The sequence below is a fragment of the Corylus avellana genome, chromosome ca7, assembly GCF_901000735.1.
Source record: "Corylus avellana chromosome ca7, CavTom2PMs-1.0".
NCBI lineage: Eukaryota > Viridiplantae > Streptophyta > Magnoliopsida > Fagales > Betulaceae > Corylus > Corylus avellana.
The window spans coordinates 29,327,965-29,347,169 of NC_081547.1; the positions used below are offsets into that span (position 1 = coordinate 29,327,965).

The window sequence follows — 19,205 nt, forward strand, 5'->3', positions numbered from 1 at the left end:
GGCTCCTTGATGAATACATACTGATCACTACTGTCTACAAACAATTTCATATCTCATATTTAAAGTGATATAAATAGAAAAAAAATTTGTCCTTTTCACTTACAAAATGTAAAAGGGATAACATAAAATAAAATGATCTCTTGGCTAGCCTGCCAATTGAGGACTTCAAGAATTGTTTTCAGCCAAGTATTAGCTTCAATTTTTTTTATTTTTTATTTCTAAGTTTTTCCTCGTTTGGTGTGGTGGGAGCCGGGGTGCTAGGATGTTTTACTTGGGGGGGCCAAACCAATTAAGTTCAAAGATTAAGTTGATTAACTCATTAAACCTTTTAACTCCAGACCATTATTTGATTAATTATTTTGTCAAAATTTGCAATATAGACCTAATTTTATAACTCAATTTAAAAAATAAAAAATCATGAGTATAATTAAGCAGTAACCTCCTCATTATCATATGTTCATCCCTGCACATTATATTAAGTGAAACTATATTAATATACCTTAATTACATAATGCAAATTAATAAACATACTCTCATGACTACATAATGAAAATTGAAGAGAATCTTTCTTCCTCTACAAAATTTCTTATTCTAACTTGAAAAAGAAATACAAAATAACAAATAACAAATTTCAAAAAACTGAATATTATAAGCTCATTGAAGAAAATGGATTATATCATGTGGCTGTAATACTAATATATAGAAGCTCAAAAATAAAAATTGTAGTACTAATAAAGACTCACCTAAATAAATTTTTTTTTTTTTTTAAAAAAAAGTGCAAATGAATACAAATAAACCTTGTAATAATAGAGATGAGCTTCAAACCTCCCAGCTAATTTTGCCAGTATATATACTTCATCTTTTTGTGTGTACATGTGTGTAAGAGAGAGAGAGAGAGGTGGAGAGAGTACTTGGGTTGCATCAAAGATAATTATTTTCATGGAATATATATATTGTTTTTCTTTTTTACTTCTAAAATTCGAAGCCCTTTCCATAATTAAAACCACTAGTTTTGGAAGCTTTCTGAAATTAATTAAGCATGATTTGCACCAAAACTAAATCTATATCTCTAACTTTCTAAAGCAGATTAAGACCCTGACCCATACACCATATATATTTTCTTTTCAAGATAGAAGGCCCTGATTTTTTTTTTTTTTTTTTCTAATTGAGAGGTCATATTTTTTTTGTTTGTGTTGAGGGTATATATATATATCTAATTAGGGAACTGTGCCTTGGTTTTCTCATAGTTTTTGCTCTTTCTCATATATTTTTGTTCTTCCTCCAGCATATGGGAGCCTCTCTTTTATTCTAAAAAAAAGAGCATTACCCGACGTGCATATTTAGCTATGCTAAAAATATTCATCTTATTAATTCCTCGATATTCACCAACTGAAGCTTATTTAGCTATATATCATGCATATAAAGACAATATTGAAAACAGCAAAACAAGAACAAGTGATGACCATTACCTTGTTGTATGTATGCTGTTATACATGAAAAATGATATAATACGTACGGGGTTAATTGCTCTCTCTATAGCCTCGACGACAATCAATTAAGTAGGCTCAAGATCTCACTCAGAATTGTCTCTTTCATAAAGTCAGATCCAGAGTTCTCTTCGTATCATGACCATCTTCTTCCTTGAACCTGCCAAGCTTTGAGGTTGGAGATGAAGACAATGAAAGAGACAAACTACTAACAACGTTAACCCCATCACCACCATTATCCGAACCCTTTTCAAATTCATCCAATTTGTTTGGTGCTTTAAGAGATAAATTCAAATCTATGCCGCCATCTGAATCCGAATCCCAAGCCTTCCTTTTCACTTCTTTGTTTTGCGCTTCTTCATCAACTATTCTCCCATTTTTATCAATCCGACAGCCAGCATCATTGTTCAATAAACTTTGATGCCTTGTCCACCAAGTAGCTTGTCCTTTGAAAAATGAATCACTCATCTCTGGATTTAACTTTTCTGAAATATTGTTTTTGTAATTGCTTCCGATTATTCTCTGTGTCACTGAACCATATACTCCACTCCTATAAATCTGGCTCTCTTGACCTCTCCGGAAACCATCATCAATATATCTTCAATATTGAAATACACAGCTGGTTATATATATATACTATTTTCTTAGAGCTCAAAAAAGTAGAAAGGAATAGGGAGATGGTACCTTAAACCAGAAGAAGGTCTTTGACGGAAACTTTGTAACATGGGAAGTTGGCTAAGGTTGTAGATATTGTGATCTCCGCCTTCCATAAAAAGCCCTTGTTCTGTCGTAACTGTCATAATCCAATATCCATGAAATCAGAGATCAGAGGAATAAAGACAGTAGCAAAAGAAACCAAACCCTAAATTTTGTATGCCCAAAAAGCTACCTCGATTGTGGTCATCCATCTTCTTGCTCCTATACATCTAATAATTAAAGACAAACCCAAACACAAAATTATTAAGATTAATTATTGAATTAATTGCAAATAATTATGATTAGCATATATATTAATTGTAGATCAAACTAGTATATATACCTGGAGATGGCTCTTCACATGAGCGATGCTAAGACCCTTGATGTTCATTAGTTGAAGTACCAACTTGGGTGTTGCTCCTGCACCAATATTGAAATTCACATTGATTATATATATATATATATATATATATTCTGCAGGTAATTAATTAATTTTCCCTTTAATAATTATGATGGGTTGAATTAACTAAAGAGAGACAAGATCTAAATACTTACTTTCTTGACCTCCTAGTCTTTCAACTGCGTGAACAAAGCAAAGATGGAGATCAGGAGTCCACCGGAGTCTTGGCATCTTAGAACGCACATATTGTCGTACAGGTCCTGATGATTTAGCTTCCTTCTTTTCACTCTCTTCCACTGTGCTATTGCTTGAGCTTCCACTCCCCTTGTTTAGCTTGCAAGTTTCATCACTCTCACCCTCACTCTCATCATGGCTTGTTTTGCAGACTTCAGTGCTGTGATCACAGCTTATTTCTTTCATCTCCATCGGGATGTTTCGATTGAGTAGATAGCAACGATAAGAATTCGATTATTGTGTGTTTAAGGAATGAGGTTTGATATGTCGTAATCTGGATCTCTTGCCTCAGGCCAAAGCAGATGGAAATGAATTCTTTAGAATAAGGCAGCTGAGCTCTTGCAGAAATAGGAAGTAACCCAGCTTGGGAATAGAAACCCATTTTCCTTTGACATTGAAATGCCACTCTCTCTCTCTCTCTCTCTCTCTCTCTCCACGTTTGCCTAGCTACTTACTTTTTTATGCTTTGCGTAAATTACATCTGCATGATGTCATGCGTTGATGCCTTCATGTATTATTCATACATCAATACAGCAACATTTCCTCTCCATCCCACCCCCTAAAAAAATAAAAGTACTTAAATGGAAAATAAAAATAAAAATTTCTAAAATGCATATTTTTTTCTGGAAAAAAAAAAAATCAATTGTTGGTTGCCTATTCCCCCACCCAAGCAAAAAAAAAAAAAAAGTAAAGGCATAGCACGACTTTTAAATATATATTTTTTATCTCTGTTTTTATTTTTATTTTTTATGGTTGGGAAGCTAAGATGACTTGAAAGCTTGAAAATCTCTACGCATAGAACTACACGTGAGTTGACATAAAATGCTATTCTTCACAAAAAGTTTCCTGGAACCCGGAGAAAATTAAAGGTTTGTAAAGAGTACCAGTATAGCGGTATATCGTATATATATATCCCGTTCCAACATTACGAAACTGTATGGTACTTAGGCATATTGGATTGGGATTTTATTGAAATTAATTAGGTTGTTTCAATTTTATTGAAATTTGGACAGCTTAAAAGTAGGGTTGCAAGTAGGGTGGTAATTTGTGTTCGTGTGTTTGACTTTGATTATATATATATATATATATATATATATATATATATATAATCTAACTAATTTAATTAAATAGGTAAGATCTCTCAACTATAATTCGCTAATTTTGTATTGATCGTGTCGAATTTACGAATTATTAAAAATTGTCAACCCTAAATATCGTATGTAGAGTTTACGTCATATTAAGACATAATATATATATATATATATGAACTATAACCCAACTTATTTATAATTTACTATAACTCACTAATTTTATCATAGATTTGTATCTAATTTACTCATCATGAAAAAGGTTGTCAAACCCTAATTATAAGGCCTATCTATCCCTAGTAGATTAGGACCCTAACCTTAAGTTACTCATAATAAGTCAATTTTACGTAATTAGTGATTATAGAAGTATTTTTGTCCACCGAACTGAAAAACTATCTAGGGCCAAAATCGGTTCGGTTTGATTAACCAACAAAATAAAAATTCTACCGCTTCATTTTATTCCGACTTTCGACGACAATCGGTAGTGCACTCCGGGGACGAGAAGTAAAAGGGCAATCGGATATTGTAGCTACCTCTAATCCTGCGCTCCATTCTCTAGGGTCCTGATGCGAGCTAGGCGTACTTGGCCTGATTGATTAAAAAAATAGCGTTTCCACGCGCACGAAAAACAGGAATCCTGTGGCTCTAGAAAAAAGAAAGGGCTTGTCAGCTCGTGACGTGTAAATTGGAAGACGACGCAATGCCATGCATAAAATATAGAGAGAGAGAATATTTAAGCCAAAGCTAGTTTTCTTTCCGTCGAGAATCACGGACGGATTTGTCCCTACTTTGGGAGACTCTTGCCCTACTCCGTCAACCATCCCGAGAAAAATCTCTAGGGTTTGACTCCGGTGATTTTCCCACTTTCTCTCTGGACTTGCCGATCAGATACAGATAACGCTGACTCTCTCTCTTGTGCAGACAGTTTGAAAACCCTCACCTGGGTGCTCTGCCTTAAATTAGCATTTAATTAGAAAAGATCGATGATGGTAACAAGTCCTGGCTAGCGGCTCTTATCTGTTGAGACAGTTTGATAAAGCTTAGACATGGGTCAGAGTCAGATTATATGCCTTGGAGTTGCTTCAAGAAAAATTTAACTATTCTAAAATGATTATGAAATGAGTAGATAACTTCAGCTTCACAATGCAAATCTAATTAAAAAATAGAGATATTTGGCTCCTCATGGGCAACCTAAGATACAATTTAGGCTTCATCTGTTTATTTAATTTAAAATATTTTTTTGGTGTTTTGTTCGTATGAAAAATAAGTGACAATAAAAAGCGTCTACTTCTACTAGTGGTCTGGCAGAGTCTTTGGGAGAGGTTCGGTGAACTCTAGTCTCTGGATACTTGAGAAGGAGAGATCAAATTTTAAAAATAGTTTACGGTTTTAAAAAAGAAAAATTATTTATATGAAAATTAAGGGTAAATATATCTATAGTTTTTGGGTCAACACACCAAAATTTTTATTTTTCAACAATTTACTCATTGGGTCAATCGAAATGACGATAAAATTTATGTCGTCAAAATTTTTTAACAGTCGTTAGTCTGGGTCAAAACGCACCGTTTCACCTCATTTAAATATTAATTTTTTAATTTAATTTTAAAATTTAAATCTAAAATTTTTTTTTTAAAAAAAGGACATGGATGGGATCACCCCCATAGGGTTTGGCCGGCCACCTCATTTTGCCTGGGGGTGGTTTGGCCACCCCCAGACCGGCCGTCTAGGGGTGGTTCCACCTCCAGGGCCTAAGGGGGTGGTTCGGCCACCCCCAGATCGGCCATATCGGGGTGGCTGAACCACTTCCAGGGCCCAAGGGGGTGATTCAGCCACAACTGTCCTTTTATTTTTTATTTTTTTTTTTAAATTTAAATTTAAAAAATAATATTTTAATGAAGTGAAACTGTGCATTTTGACCCAGACTAACGGCTGTTAAAAAATTTTGACGGCATGAATTTTATTGTCATTTCAATTGACCCAGGGAGTAAATTTTCAAAAAAACAAAAACTTAGGGAGATAACAATTTTGCCGTGTTGACCCAATGACTTTAGATATTAAAATTAAAAGTTTTTTAGTCAACCAAAATTTTTTCGATTTTTGACAACAATTTTTCGTCATACCAAACATCATAAAATAGAGAAGACATTTTAGGGTAAAACAAATTGATTATTTTGGGATTAATTATTCTTCTTACTTTTTATCTAAATATTGTCCCTTTTTTTTTTTTAGGGTGGGAGTGGCGGGAGGGCTTCCTAAACTATAAGATTTTCTTGTTATCATGATATGTGCTTATATCACGTTTTGTTTGTTCGAAAGATTTTTTTTTTTTTTTTAAGTCACACCGAATTTGTTGTTCTATTTGTTATAGAGAGTTCGACCATCCCGATGGCCTCTTGAGTTTCACAGTAGCATGTTTAACGATTATTATTATTATTATTATTATTAATGCAAAGTAGTTTGGGATGGGCCATCCTTAAAAGGTAACTCAATCGGCTAGAACCACGCCTCATGAAGCGGAGATTACTAATTCGAATCACCTTCTTCTCTTTTATGTAGATATGTCAAAAATAAATAAATAAATAAATTGGGATGACCACTTGTAGCATATATATATATATATATATATATATATATAGAGAGAGAGAGAGAGAGAGAGAGAGAAGTAAACAATTTGTATCCTGAGAATTTGATGAGATAAAAAAAACACAAAAAAAAGACAGTACTGTGCTCTGAAATCAGTAAAATAAGCAATGCGAGCACGTGTTGCAGTCGGTTGAAATGTCTGTCATGGACCACACAAAAAATACCTAGTCCTAAATAAAATAGATGCTACTGTTCGTTTGTTTCAAGTTGGTGCAGGCAATTGCAAGGGAAGGTATGTTACGAATTCCCCACTTGTTTTTGTTCAAGTTTAGCGTCGTTAGGGGCTTTGGCTTGTCTCTTAGTCTTATTTATGCACGAATAATGCACCCCTAATACAAGAAGCAGGGGTGGAACCACATTGAGGTGTAGGAGGCTTCAACCCTCTCCTAAAATTTCAAAACTCTCTTAATATATATATATAACCTTCTCAAAATTAATTTTTTTAGCTGCTTCAAAAAGAAAAAATCCTTCTAACCTAAAATTTTAATTTTTCCCATGACAAGATACCAAGCCTTACTCAAGTTAGGGGTAGGACTAAGAATTTTTTATATGGCCACAAACCTGATAAAAAAATTAGTAGTTTAAGGTTAAAGAATCTAATTAACTTGTTTAATTAAAGAGTTAAGTTAAGGTCGACCTATATAGTCTTATATATATACTCATGCATCAACACGACCGGAACTTGACACATGATATTTAGGGTTAGTAATTTTGTATACGACTTGCGAACCCGACAAAATTCAATACAAAATTAACGGCTTACGGTTGATGGATCTGACTCGTTAATTAAATGGGTTGTATTAGATTTGACCTATATAATCTTATACTTATGCCTGATACGACCTGAACCTGACACGTCACATTTAAGGCTAACAATTTTTGATACGGTATGCGAACCCGACATGAACTCAATACAATACAAAATTAGTGGGTCAAGGTTGAGGAGTCTGTCCCATTTAATTAAATAAGTCTTATATATTCATATCTTAATACGACTCAAATACAATATACAAACATGAATTATCACCCCATAGGTACTTTAATTTGGAGACATGGCCAACAAAGTGAATGCAAAAAAATCATTTTCAGAATTCCTAATCACGTCTTTAATTATTAATCAAATTACCTTGTGGGTCATTGTCAAATAGTTCTAAACACAGCATGAAGAGAACCACGTAGTCTAGGCACGAGAGTTTGAAATTTGACGGGCTTTAATTTAATAAAAACATTTCCTGCATGAGCCCGAATATTCTATCAACGTACGTGTACTTCAAATGCATTTACCTAGATTGATCATTCACAACCACTCCCCTACATATCACGGGCATCTTGAGAGTAATCACAGCCGTCCAAGAAATGCTATCTTTGGAAATGGTCAACAGTTCTGATGGATACCCCTCGAACGGAGCATGGGGAAGAAGCAATAAATTTATTTATGCTTAGAATGTATCTCAAAGACAAGCATATATATTTATAGATATATATATATATATATATATATATATATATATATATACTATAATTCATATTTAACTTAATTTAATTACTTCAATTGGTTCACCCTGACCCAGAAAAGGCCAAAACAAAGTAGGAAAGATTGAAGAAAGTACTCACAACTATATTAAATTGTTTCTTTGTTCTCCCTTAATATTTTTTTAAAGGAAGCTAATTGGAACATCAGTCTAACAAATTATTAATATCATAGATTGATATAATTAATAGTGGTCTGTAGACTCTAATCAAAGCACTTTCCGATTGATATTAAGGTCGTCGCATATTAAAAAGGTGTAACAAAATGTGAGTAGTTCATATAGCATAATTAAATAGCTTAAACTTAAAAAATTAAGTTTTTTTAGGTCAAGTTGTGTTTAAACATGCCTATATGATGATTTCACTGAAATACTTCTACAATTGTCAATTTTTCGAATGAGTAGTATCATAACTGATAGTGACATGCAGTGTCGTAAACTGGCACAGGCACATACAAGGGTCGTTGATATTTTTGGGTCTAAACTCGCAGACTTAAACTTTAGAGTAAATGATATCTCGACGGGTTATGTATATAGTCTTAAAAATTAAATTTTAAAATTTTAAAAAAAAAATTAAAAAAAAAGTCAGAATTTCGTTAAGAAAATGATGTGAAGAAGGAAGCATTTGTGAACAATGGCGGGCTGGCTTTTGCTTGTGAAGACTATTAAAATACAGGTTGGTATGAAAGATTCGGCATCAAGCACCCAAGCTGTAAAGTCAACCCCCAACAGCAGCCTGTGTTTTTTCTATTTCTTTATGTTTTTGTATTAATTTTAAATGTGTATGAGAATACGTGAGCCTATTTATGCGGATCTACATCCTTTCAGAATGAAGATGTCTGTCTTTTTCTTCTGCATACCGAACTCCTACTACTTTATTCGTGCGCTTATGATCATTTATGCATGCCACCATGATATCATGTCATGCCATGCTTGACGCCATCATGGCATCATGTAACTCTCACCCTTAATTTCAAGACAACCAATATTTCTTTTCCGAGTATAAATGAGACCAAAATTAATTTTTAAGCTTAAAAAAGTGTGAATATATATATATATTTTAAAAGAAAATTTTAAAAACTGGGGCAGTCCATGCTTAATTCAATGCTTTGCTTTGGTCTAACGTTTTAATTTTGTTTTTATACTGAATGTATGTTTGTTTCAATGAATATGACTGTCGACCCCCCCACTTCCAGCTTCTATTTTTTTTTTTTTTTTAAATTTTTAATTTTAATTTTTAGTATTTAGTTTTTATATATATTTATCGTGGGTAACAGTGTCATATATAATTAAATATCACATGATACACAAACGAAATTCGTTAAAAATTTGGATGAAATTTGATTGTAAGGATCTATTGATTATTTTTGCATACGACAAGGAGCTCTTTGTACATTTTTTTACAACATAAAGCTTATTGCAAACATTTTAACCACGTAAATAAATTCTGCATTTTTTCCAAAATATTATTTAAAGAAAAAAATAATGCCTTATACCACATTTCTATCTCGCAATGCCAAAATGATAATCCCGACCAACCATTGAATCTTATTAAAAAAAAAAAAAAAAATCTAAAAAAAATTTAAGAGCTAATCAACACTACTAATATAGTGGAGAGAGCATCCTGAAGATCGTCTGATGAAATGTAAAGCCTCGAGTCTTCCAAGGATGGCTTTAAAAATTCTATACTGAATAGGGCTCTATTTCCTATGAGGAATTCGCCTTGTTCTGTTCTTATAAATGAGACAATTGCTGTTTCTTCTTTCTGTTGTATCCTATAGTTAGGAGTGTCTACCTACTGATAGGTTACTTGAATCCGTGTAGCTGTATTGCCGTGTTTTGAACTTCAATGCTTTAATGAAATGACTTGTTCGTCCAAAAAGACAAAGAAACGACAGAGATGTTAGTAAGACAAAAAATTCAGTCATGTTTTCTCCTGTCTTCTCAAGACAAATACATTAACACAGAACACTCGTGCAAACACAAAAACAATTTTTACAACATTTTTTCAAAAAAAAGTAATAATACCAAAACACATTAACAAACATATACCCTAACTCCCATTACGTAATTTCAGCACCAAAAATTTACATTGGGTTTTTAAGCACAAAGCCCAAGATCGACCTAGACTTTTTATGGAGCCTAATTTTAAGTCGGCTTTAGTCTATCATTTGTCAAGCTTGAATGCGAGGCCCAGATCACCCTTCATTGGGCGGGACACCCAATATATGAACAGTTCTAAAGTTCAAACTACGCAGGGGAGAGCGAGCAGATCAAGTAGCCAACTGAAAATATTGTTCAATCCATGTAAATAAAAGGTTTTATAATTAATTATGCTTGATTATTGTTTAAGATGGTGATGAGACAAGGGATTGGAGAGATCCAATTCATTGTCCGGATTAAATTTAACATATTTAATTATGTATATACTGCTGCATATTGAATACGTTGTTAGCTCATTTAAAATTTTTAAATATTGACATCATGTACACCGTTAAATACAACAAAACAAATCCTGAACCATAAAATATATTAACAAACAACTCAAAATACAAAATAGTCCCCTCCAAAAAAAAAAAAAAAAAAAAACAGAAAAAAAAAAAAGTAGTTTACATTAAATATTGGGCAACGAACACAAGGCCTTCTAAAACAATCTGAACTGGAGTTGCACAAAAGTATATTTCAAAATACTCGCCGTGATATTGACAAACATACAGGTAACAGTGAGATTAAATGTTTGAATATTAGACCATTCCACAGTTTGACATATATGCCAACATCTGAAGCTTATTTTCCTCAATATGAGAAAGCAATCATGCTTTCTGAAATTCCAGTCTAGATTTCAGATTACAAAACCACGTCAACATATGCCGTTCAAATTGAGCTGTCAAACAATTAAAAAAAATTTCAAAAAAAAAACTTTTGAGTACCTGAAGTTGTGTGCTTCATGTGTCACCTCAAGGTTGCCGAACATCAAGTATCATTAAAAAAAATCTAGATTCTATGTTGGAGCAGAGAAGCTAAACCGAAAGCCAGTCTTCCCACGGTCATGGACATCTTGCTTGAGCATGTAGTAGAAATTACCCTGACAACAACATCAAGCCTCATTAGTTTAGAAACCTAGGTCCGAGTCTTGCTAAAACAAGTAGAAATATAGAAAGCATGAATCAGAGGAGCAGGGGAAGGCATTATTTTCAGGGAACATTGAGGAACTCATGCAAGAATATGCCAATCTATCAGATCACATGGGATCACATCCCAGTTACAATTAAAAAGGAAGCAATACCTGCTTCATAACCCATTAAATAATATCACAGCAGAGTGCAGAGTGCAGAGTTGAGAGATATTTTAGGGAACTTTCAAAGAAGAATGTATAGAAGTTTTCTCTCCACTCACCCCCATTTATCTTTATTTCAATAAATAAATACAGAATACATAGTTGAGAAGCGTAGGGGAAAACTTCAAGGAGCATGACCGCAGGCACGCACATGAATAAATTAGGACTTTCAGATAATGTTAGCATCTATCACATGCTAGTAACCATCCTAACTAAAACAGCTTTTAAGAAATTCCCAATAGGAGATAGTCACTTCAGATTTTGGAAGATAAGTATTCTATTAAATTTGTGGCAAAAGCACCACATTTTGCAACTTAATTTCTTTCCTCAATAGAGATGACAATATCAATTAATTATGAAATTACTTCCAGCACAACCCCCGATCTTGTGTGAACATTGCATTCAGGCAGTACCATGGGTGAAAACCAGAAATCTGAGACAAGTGTCCAGAACACCAAGCACAACATATGAGGATTTCCTTCCTCAATCATATAACACTGACCATATTACACTTGATTGCTTGCTTTAAAATAAAGAAAATCAAAATAGATAACTCACCTCTAGGCGGAAAATTTTGGTGGGGACAACAACCCCGACTCCTACAGAGCTTCGGAATGACTCCAAGAACTTACGAAAAGAGAAATTTTGGAACTCATTCTCTGTTAATTGAGCGAGGTTTCCAGCACCAGCAAAAATGTGTCCATGGACTCCATGTTCTCTTAACCACTTAATTGGAAGGTCAAAAGAAAGGTCTGCAAAAGCAGTAACAGCAAGGTCTCCACCAATAAAATCCCTTCCAGGAAAATCAGAACTCTCATCATTAGATTTATCTCTAATTTGCCTTCGTGGCTCTGTGGGTCCCAGTCCTCTTGTCTTAAATCCCCACACAGTTGTTGGGCCTCCAATAGTGCAAACTGGAGAGAAATCACCACCTAAGAAGAACCTTTCCGGCAGGGGCGAGGGCTTGTCCAAGAATCCACGGCCCCATGGAAATAAAACACCACCAGAGATCCCAAAGTTGAGTGCAGCGTGATAAAACCCAAAAGGGATAGCATATCGAAGATCAAACTCCTGGTAAAGATAGAAAAATTCTATAAGAAATGATACATAGAGAGAACTTGACTAGAATGAAGTTAGATCAGCTTCAAAACTATAATCCTTACGGCGAAAACCACAACAATAAATCAACTAATTGGAATACCATATCATGGGCGTATCTGTGTGTGAGTACATATGACAAACCAAAAGGCAAAGATTTACTGAAATATCCTCTGAGCAGGTAGGCGCTACCTTGCTTCAATGCCGTATATAGTTCATGGAAAGTAGAAGTCTTCAACTAATAGACAAGTAATTGTTGTCTTTTATGTATTCATTTTTATTTCTCATAATTGCATAACCATGAATATAAATAGCTTTGTTGTTTAGAGCAGAAGCAAGATAATCTAATTATACAAGGATTTACCAATTTCACTTCATCTAATTGAGATTTTTTATTTTTAAAAGAGAGTTTTTATTCATCAATTTCTTTATTCTATTCAACAATTTCAATAAAGAGAAATTGGGCTCCCCAAACTCATAAAACTGGAAAGTCCAAATGTAATACTAATCCCCATTAGCAGGATGTGGTCAATTGGATTGTAAGAACCTATTACTCACACTAATTGCATTATAATTCATACAAATTCGTAGGATAGACTCAAAATGGGTCTAACCAGATTGAGAAACTTTAGAGGGATTTTTTGCGGGTTGGAGTTGGTGATGAGTTCAAGTTCCATTTAGTCAGTTGGTTCAAGATTGAGAAATGCTAGAAGTACACAACTTTACCAAGAGATGGGGCCAAAATGATGTGGAGCTCATTCATTAGAGAGGATCAAAACAATTAATTAAAAGAAATGTTGCGAGTACCAATGAATAAGCTCCAAATTATTTTGGTACCCATCACTTGGTAAAAAATTTGGTACCTATAGCATTTATCTTCAAAATTTGTTCTCTGAAATGCTCCAGTGGTTTGGGTGTTAGAAATCTAATTTAGTTTAACTGAGCTTTTTGGGAAAATGGTTATGGTGTTATGCTACAAAGAGGCAGGCTTTGTGGAGATCAATGGTGAAAACCAAATATGATAGCACGAGAGGAGGTTGGTGTTCTAATGAGGTTGTGGGACCCTTCGGGGTGGGGGTGTGGAAATACATAAGAAGGGGTAGGGATTTTTCTCTAGATTTTTCATATGTGAGGTGGGAAACTGGTTGAAGATCAAGTTTTTGCATGATTTGTGGTGTGAGGACCATCCCTCGAAGGCATCTTTTTTGGAATTGTTCAATATTGCTCGTTGTAAGGAGGTTGGGTGGCTGATCATGTGCAATTTTCTAATGGGAATCTTCAATGGAATATATTTTTTTACCAAACCAGTGCTTGATTGGGAGGTAGACTTGGTCACTTCATTCTTTGATCTTTTATATTCTCTTAGGTTGAGACAAGGCGGCAAGGATAAAATTTGTTGGATTCCCTCCAAAAGGTTAATGTTTGAAGAAATATATTTTTATCATGCACTTTGCACTCCCACAGGCTCCCCATTTCCCTATAAGAGCATTTGGAGATATAAGGCCTCTTCGATAGTGCCATTTTTTGTGTGAAAAATAGCACTAGGGAAGATCCTTACTTTAGACAATTTGAGAAAGAGGAACATAATAGTGGTGGATTGGTGTTGTATGTGCAAGAGAAGTGGAGAGAGCATAGATCATCTTCTTCTACATTGTGAAGTTGTGAGAGAATTATGGATTTTGATATTGTCTTTTTGGTGCAGAGTAGGTCAGGCAGTAGGGTTGTTGGCTAGCTGGAGAGATAAGTTGAAAAGCAGTAACATTTTGAAAGTTTGAAGGCTAGCACCTTTGTGCTTAATGTGGTGAATTTGGAGAGAGAACGGAACACGAAGAACTTCAAATATTGCATGATTTCAGTGGCAAAACTAAAGACCATTACGTCCAAATCCCTTTATGCCTGGATGGCGGCGTACAATAGTACTCACTTTTCTGGTTTTACTTAATTTTTGGACTTGTGCTCTTTGTTTCCTCCCAAATTGAGGTCACTCCTGCATACTTCTTGTGTACTAGAGTTGTGCCCCTCTGCACTTTTTATTGAGATTGATTTACTTATCAAAAAAGACTCATTACAATTCACATACCAATTGAGCTACATAAATTAATCAATGATTTTTTAACAGAAAAATTGGCTTGGACAATTGAAGTAGTATAAGGAAAAGCACAGTATCAGTAATGAACCTGTCGCAAAAATCGCAAGCTCCGATGATCTGGTGTGAGGCCACCTACTTGAGTGGTAGAAACAAAAGCATATCCTTTAATAGGCCTCACAGCTGAATTCCTCCTGTCAATCTTAAATGTGTATTTTAAAGATGAAAGCAAACTGTGTCCAAGCTGCCTCCTTACTGACCTGGATGACATTTGTGATGGATCCGTTAAGGCACGCCATCCAAGATTGTATACCAAGTCATGGTACCTGGTGGAAAACAAGCCAAGAGAAAGGCCCAAGAATCGTTCTCTGTAAGAAGAGAACTCTTGCCAATCTTGGGAAAGCAGGGATACTCGTGCCAGCAGAGGAGTTGAAAATCCTCTGAATCTGGGCAGAAACACACCAGCACTAACCTCCGATGTCTGGTTGGGACCATATGCCAAAGAACCATCCCACAGATCCCCATAACCGAACCAGTTTTTATACTTAAGTGAACCTTCGACCGTCCAAGATCTAGCCTACAAAAGCATTATACAAATATAAAAATCATATACATGTAGCATGATAGCAGCCAGCTTAACATTACAATATTGCATAAACTCTCAAGTTTGTTTGTAGTCACTAGTCCATGCAGACAATATTGCATCAAGCTGAAAGTGCATCTCCTTTCATATTTGGCCATATGAGAGTGTACATGCTGATAAATGTAGTCGTGCCTATTTAATTAAGCATTTGTAAGTGAGGCATGCTATGTACACTACATAGGCAACAAAAAAGCCTGCTCCAGCCTCATGGGTAAGGCAAAAAGGTAGTCAAACAAACAATCTTGTGAACAGCCATACAAACACAGAATATTAAGGTAGCTCTCCCTCACCAGTCACCAAACCATATAACTTGTCACTGTAGACCAATTGAGTATGAAGAAATTAAGAAGATCCAGCAATAAAGCGAAGGGCTCACAGGCACACCATTCATAAAAATAAGAAGAAAAAAAAAAGGCTCACACGCACACCAACCAAAATTGCACCTTCCTCCCATCCACAATCCTCAACAAAATAAATCAATCAACAGTATTTGCTACTTTCTGCTGCCCTTCTACATCCCCAGCGAACTCTCTCACCCCCCTTCAAAAAAAAAAAAAAAAGAGAGAAAATAATTAACTTTTTTCTCAATAGAACAACCCAGCCTTCAGGCTCATACAACTTGAATCTATGACAGGTAACGACAAAGTGCGTTCAGGGCTTTGTAACCAGATTGCAGACATAACTCCTAACCTACTCAACAATTCACCTGGCTGGCCCCTAAAAAACACCACACTACGCTGTTAAAGTCAGATTGCCCATAAGCAATAGCAAAGTGCCGACGAAAATATGTAACATTTTGAAATGTGAATGCAATTATGTTATCAGTATATCTACATAGATTCCCAACTTTCAAGCCTAAATTAACATTTTCATCTCTACACTATGCATACATACATCTTTCTACAAATTTTCTTTGCCATCTTCCACCAGTTTCTCAGTAACTAAACATTTTGAAATGTGAATGCAATTATGTGAATGTGAATGTGAATGCAATTATGTTATCAGTATATCTACATAGATTCCCAACTTTGAAGCCTAGATTAACATTTTCATCTCTACACTATGCATACATACATCTTTCTACAAATTTTCTTTGCCATCTTCCACCAGTTTCTCAGCAACTAAACACAGCGCTAACTCATTCATCAGAATAAGGAAAACCCTAACCTTAACACAAACATCAAAACCCTCAAAAACACAGCAAAAGACACCGTACCGTGGTCTTCATGTAAGCCCCAAGGTCACCGGAGAGAGGGCTACTGGTCTCGACAACATCGACGATGACATTCGCGGTCCCGGGAAGCTCCGGCGGGCCCGAATCAAGCGTGACCCTAACGGATTCGAAAATCTCGAGCTGTTGAAGCCTCGCATTGGCAATCCCCGCCGCCTCGAGCAGACCTTGCAATGTGGTGGCTTTCTTCAATCCCTCGAGCTCGGCCTCGATGAGCGAGTCCTTAGTCCGCGTGTTTCCCTTAATCAAAACGTCGTGGACTCGGAGAGGGACCTTCTCGCTCTGCATTCGGCGGAAGAGGTTGTCCATCTTCGACTTATGCGCGCGGATTTGGGACTCTCGGGAGAGAGGCTTCGGCGGCGGTTCTTGCTCCTCTTCGTCGTCGTCGTCTTCTTCTTCGTCCTCCTCTTCGTCATCGACGACATCGTTTTCTTCTTCTTGGACATTTGAGGGGTCTTGGTGTTCTTCTCCGTCGGTGTTAGGGTTTGGCGGGATTTGGGGTTGTTCCTCTTCGGCTGAGTCTGCCATGCCGAGCGATAAAAGGGAGTAGGAGCGGCGGTGGGTGAATTGTATCAAATCGAAGTGACAGTCTTTGGCAGTGCCATGGACAATAAGATCAGTCTGCGTTTCGTTATTTATTTATTTTAGCTTTAATTTTTTTTTACTAATAATGTTATTTAGTACACCGTAACACACAATTTGGACAATATCGTAGTAAAAATCACTCTCTTTTTTTTTAATGTAAAATTAATTTACTTGGTACACTGATATGCAATAAGCTCTTTGTGGGTGTAAAAATGTTAACACAACTCCTTATAGTATGCAAAACTAACAAATAAGTCCTTGATGCAAGGACTTATTTGTTATTTTTATCCCACAAACAGGTTATTGCAAATAACAAATAACATGTGGGGCTTTCATAATATTTTGAGTTAATTATCTTCTTAGTACCTAGGTTTTCACGTTTTTATTTTTTCTCACCTATATTTTAATTTGTATTACATATAGTATCTGACTTATGGGTAAGTACTAATTTAGTACTTATGTCAACCAAACTAACATATTGTCATGGGGTGGTTTCGACCATCCTTAATGGCCAATTTGGAGGTAATCGAATCACTCATAAGGTCCTTAGGAGCGGTTCAACCACTTCCAATAGCCAAAAAAGGGTGGCAGCCACCCTGCAGATGCCATGGGAGTGGTCAAACCACCTTCAAACTGGGCATAGGGGTGGCCAAAACCATCCCCATTACAATTCGTTAGTTTGGCTAACAGAAGTACTAAACTGATATTTACCTATAAGTCATGTATCATCTGTGATACGAATTAAAACCTAAGTGGAAATACCTATAAGTCATGTATCATCTGTGATACGAATTAAAACCTAAGTGAAAATAAAAGAAAAAAAAGAAAAGAAAAAGAGAGTGAAAACATAAGTACTAAAAAGATAATTAACCTTAATATTTTATACAACAAGGAGCTTATTGCAAACACTATAACAATACAAAACGTATCTCATGTATTCTTTTTACAATAGGTGTTACATGTTGTATTATTATTGATGCTTTTGTACCATTTTAACAATTTTCATTAAAATCTTAAATGGAAGTGTGGATGGTGGGTGATTTATCATTTATACTTATCGTGAGAAGTTTTAAACCACTTTTAAAATCTTGGGAAGCGATGCAATAACAATGACTAGTTTTGCACGTTTCATCTAAAAATGAAGAAATGAGCGACGAATACTAATAACTTGTTTGAAATTGCATTAAGAAATTAAATTACTATAATACATTAAAAAACCGTGCAAGATCCCAGTGCACTTCTTTGACTTTTTTGCTTAAAAAAACAAAAAACTTATTTTGCTTTAGAAAAGCAAGATAAGTTTTTTTTTTGTTTTTTTTTTTCTTCTAAAAGGCTATTTTTGATATATATATTTTTTCTTTTATAAATAAAATTTATATTTTTCAACGCCATCATAACCGGACTTTAAATTCAGAAGAGACATAGGCTTTCTCTTTACAGAGTTCTTTAGATTAATTTTAGATTAATTATTCTATATTACCTTTATAACTCAAAAAATCGAGTAAGACGTAGCATTTACAGGTAGAGGGATAATTGGGTTAAACAAGTAATCATATTTAAAACATAATTACAATTATCGTAAACTTGCTAGAGTAAATGTTGAGTGAGAGTCGAGTGAAGTCGTTGTTTCATCTCACATGAGCGATTGTCACGCAAAAGTTAAGCGAAATTTTTTATTCAACATGTTAATCTCCAAATACAAATTTTGAGCGAGTTTTCATAAAATGCGAATTTTGAACGAAATTTCAAACTATACTCAACTCACTAAACTACTATCAATTACAAACTCGAAGGACTAATATTTTGACATTAAGATTTACTAACTTAGTTTTTATCATATTTTATCTTACTTTAAAAGGGATAAATGCTAATTCTATAGAATCCTAATAATCTCATTTGAAAATGATAGTTGAGATTTGAGAAAATTTATATTTGATAGAACACCTCAACATCCCTTTATTTTTATTTTCCGTTTTATCTTTGTTGTCACAATCTTGGCCTTTAAAGAGAAAAAAAGGAAGGAAAATATCATAGCGGTCATGATGATCAGGTCATCTTAATCAATTGTCCCTGTCCCTCCCACGTGTCTATAAACAGAACAAGAAAGGATCCACAAATTGTGTCCGAGCGATCACGCACAAGACATCC

The 19,205-nt window shown here is 34.9% G+C and overlaps 2 protein-coding genes across 2 annotated transcripts; both read right to left on the reverse strand.

Moving 5' to 3' along the window:
- Positions 1 to 1,592: 1,592 nt before the first annotated feature.
- Positions 1,593 to 3,009, reverse strand: LOC132188139 (two-component response regulator ARR18). The gene is made up of 5 exons (XM_059602541.1): positions 2,739 to 3,009; positions 2,527 to 2,603; positions 2,377 to 2,413; positions 2,172 to 2,280; positions 1,593 to 2,085 (listed from the first exon to the last, which is right to left on the reverse strand). Exons 1-5 carry the CDS (start codon positions 3,007 to 3,009, stop codon positions 1,593 to 1,595), a joined length of 987 nt encoding a protein of 328 aa, XP_059458524.1.
- A 7,768-nt stretch (positions 3,010 to 10,777) lies between these two features.
- Positions 10,778 to 17,084, reverse strand: LOC132188433 (uncharacterized). Its single transcript, XM_059602879.1, has 4 exons — positions 16,458 to 17,084; positions 14,690 to 15,175; positions 11,973 to 12,485; positions 10,778 to 11,162 (listed from the first exon to the last, which is right to left on the reverse strand). Exons 1-4 carry the CDS (start codon positions 16,998 to 17,000, stop codon positions 11,079 to 11,081), a joined length of 1,626 nt encoding a protein of 541 aa, XP_059458862.1. The 5' UTR covers positions 17,001 to 17,084; the 3' UTR covers positions 10,778 to 11,078.
- Between the last annotated feature and the right edge of the window lie 2,121 nt (positions 17,085 to 19,205).

Coding starts and splice junctions, on each gene's coding strand:
- LOC132188139 (XM_059602541.1), bottom strand. CDS start 3,009: ATGGAGATGAAAGAAATAAGCTGTGATCACAGCACTGAAGTCTGCAAA. Junction 2,604..2,738: donor AAGACTAGGAGGTCAAGAAA/GTAAGTATTTAG, acceptor ATATTGGTGCAG/GAGCAACACCCAAGTTGGTA. Junction 2,086..2,171: donor AGACCTTCTTCTGGTTTAAG/GTACCATCTCCC, acceptor TCAATATTGAAG/ATATATTGATGATGGTTTCC.
- LOC132188433 (XM_059602879.1), bottom strand. CDS start 17,000: ATGGCAGACTCAGCCGAAGAGGAACAACCCCAAATCCCGCCAAACCCT. Junction 12,486..14,689: donor GCTTGCGATTTTTGCGACAG/GTTCATTACTGA, acceptor TATCTTTACCAG/GAGTTTGATCTTCGATATGC. Junction 11,163..11,972: donor CCAAAATTTTCCGCCTAGAG/GTGAGTTATCTA, acceptor TGTTGTTGTCAG/GGTAATTTCTACTACATGCT.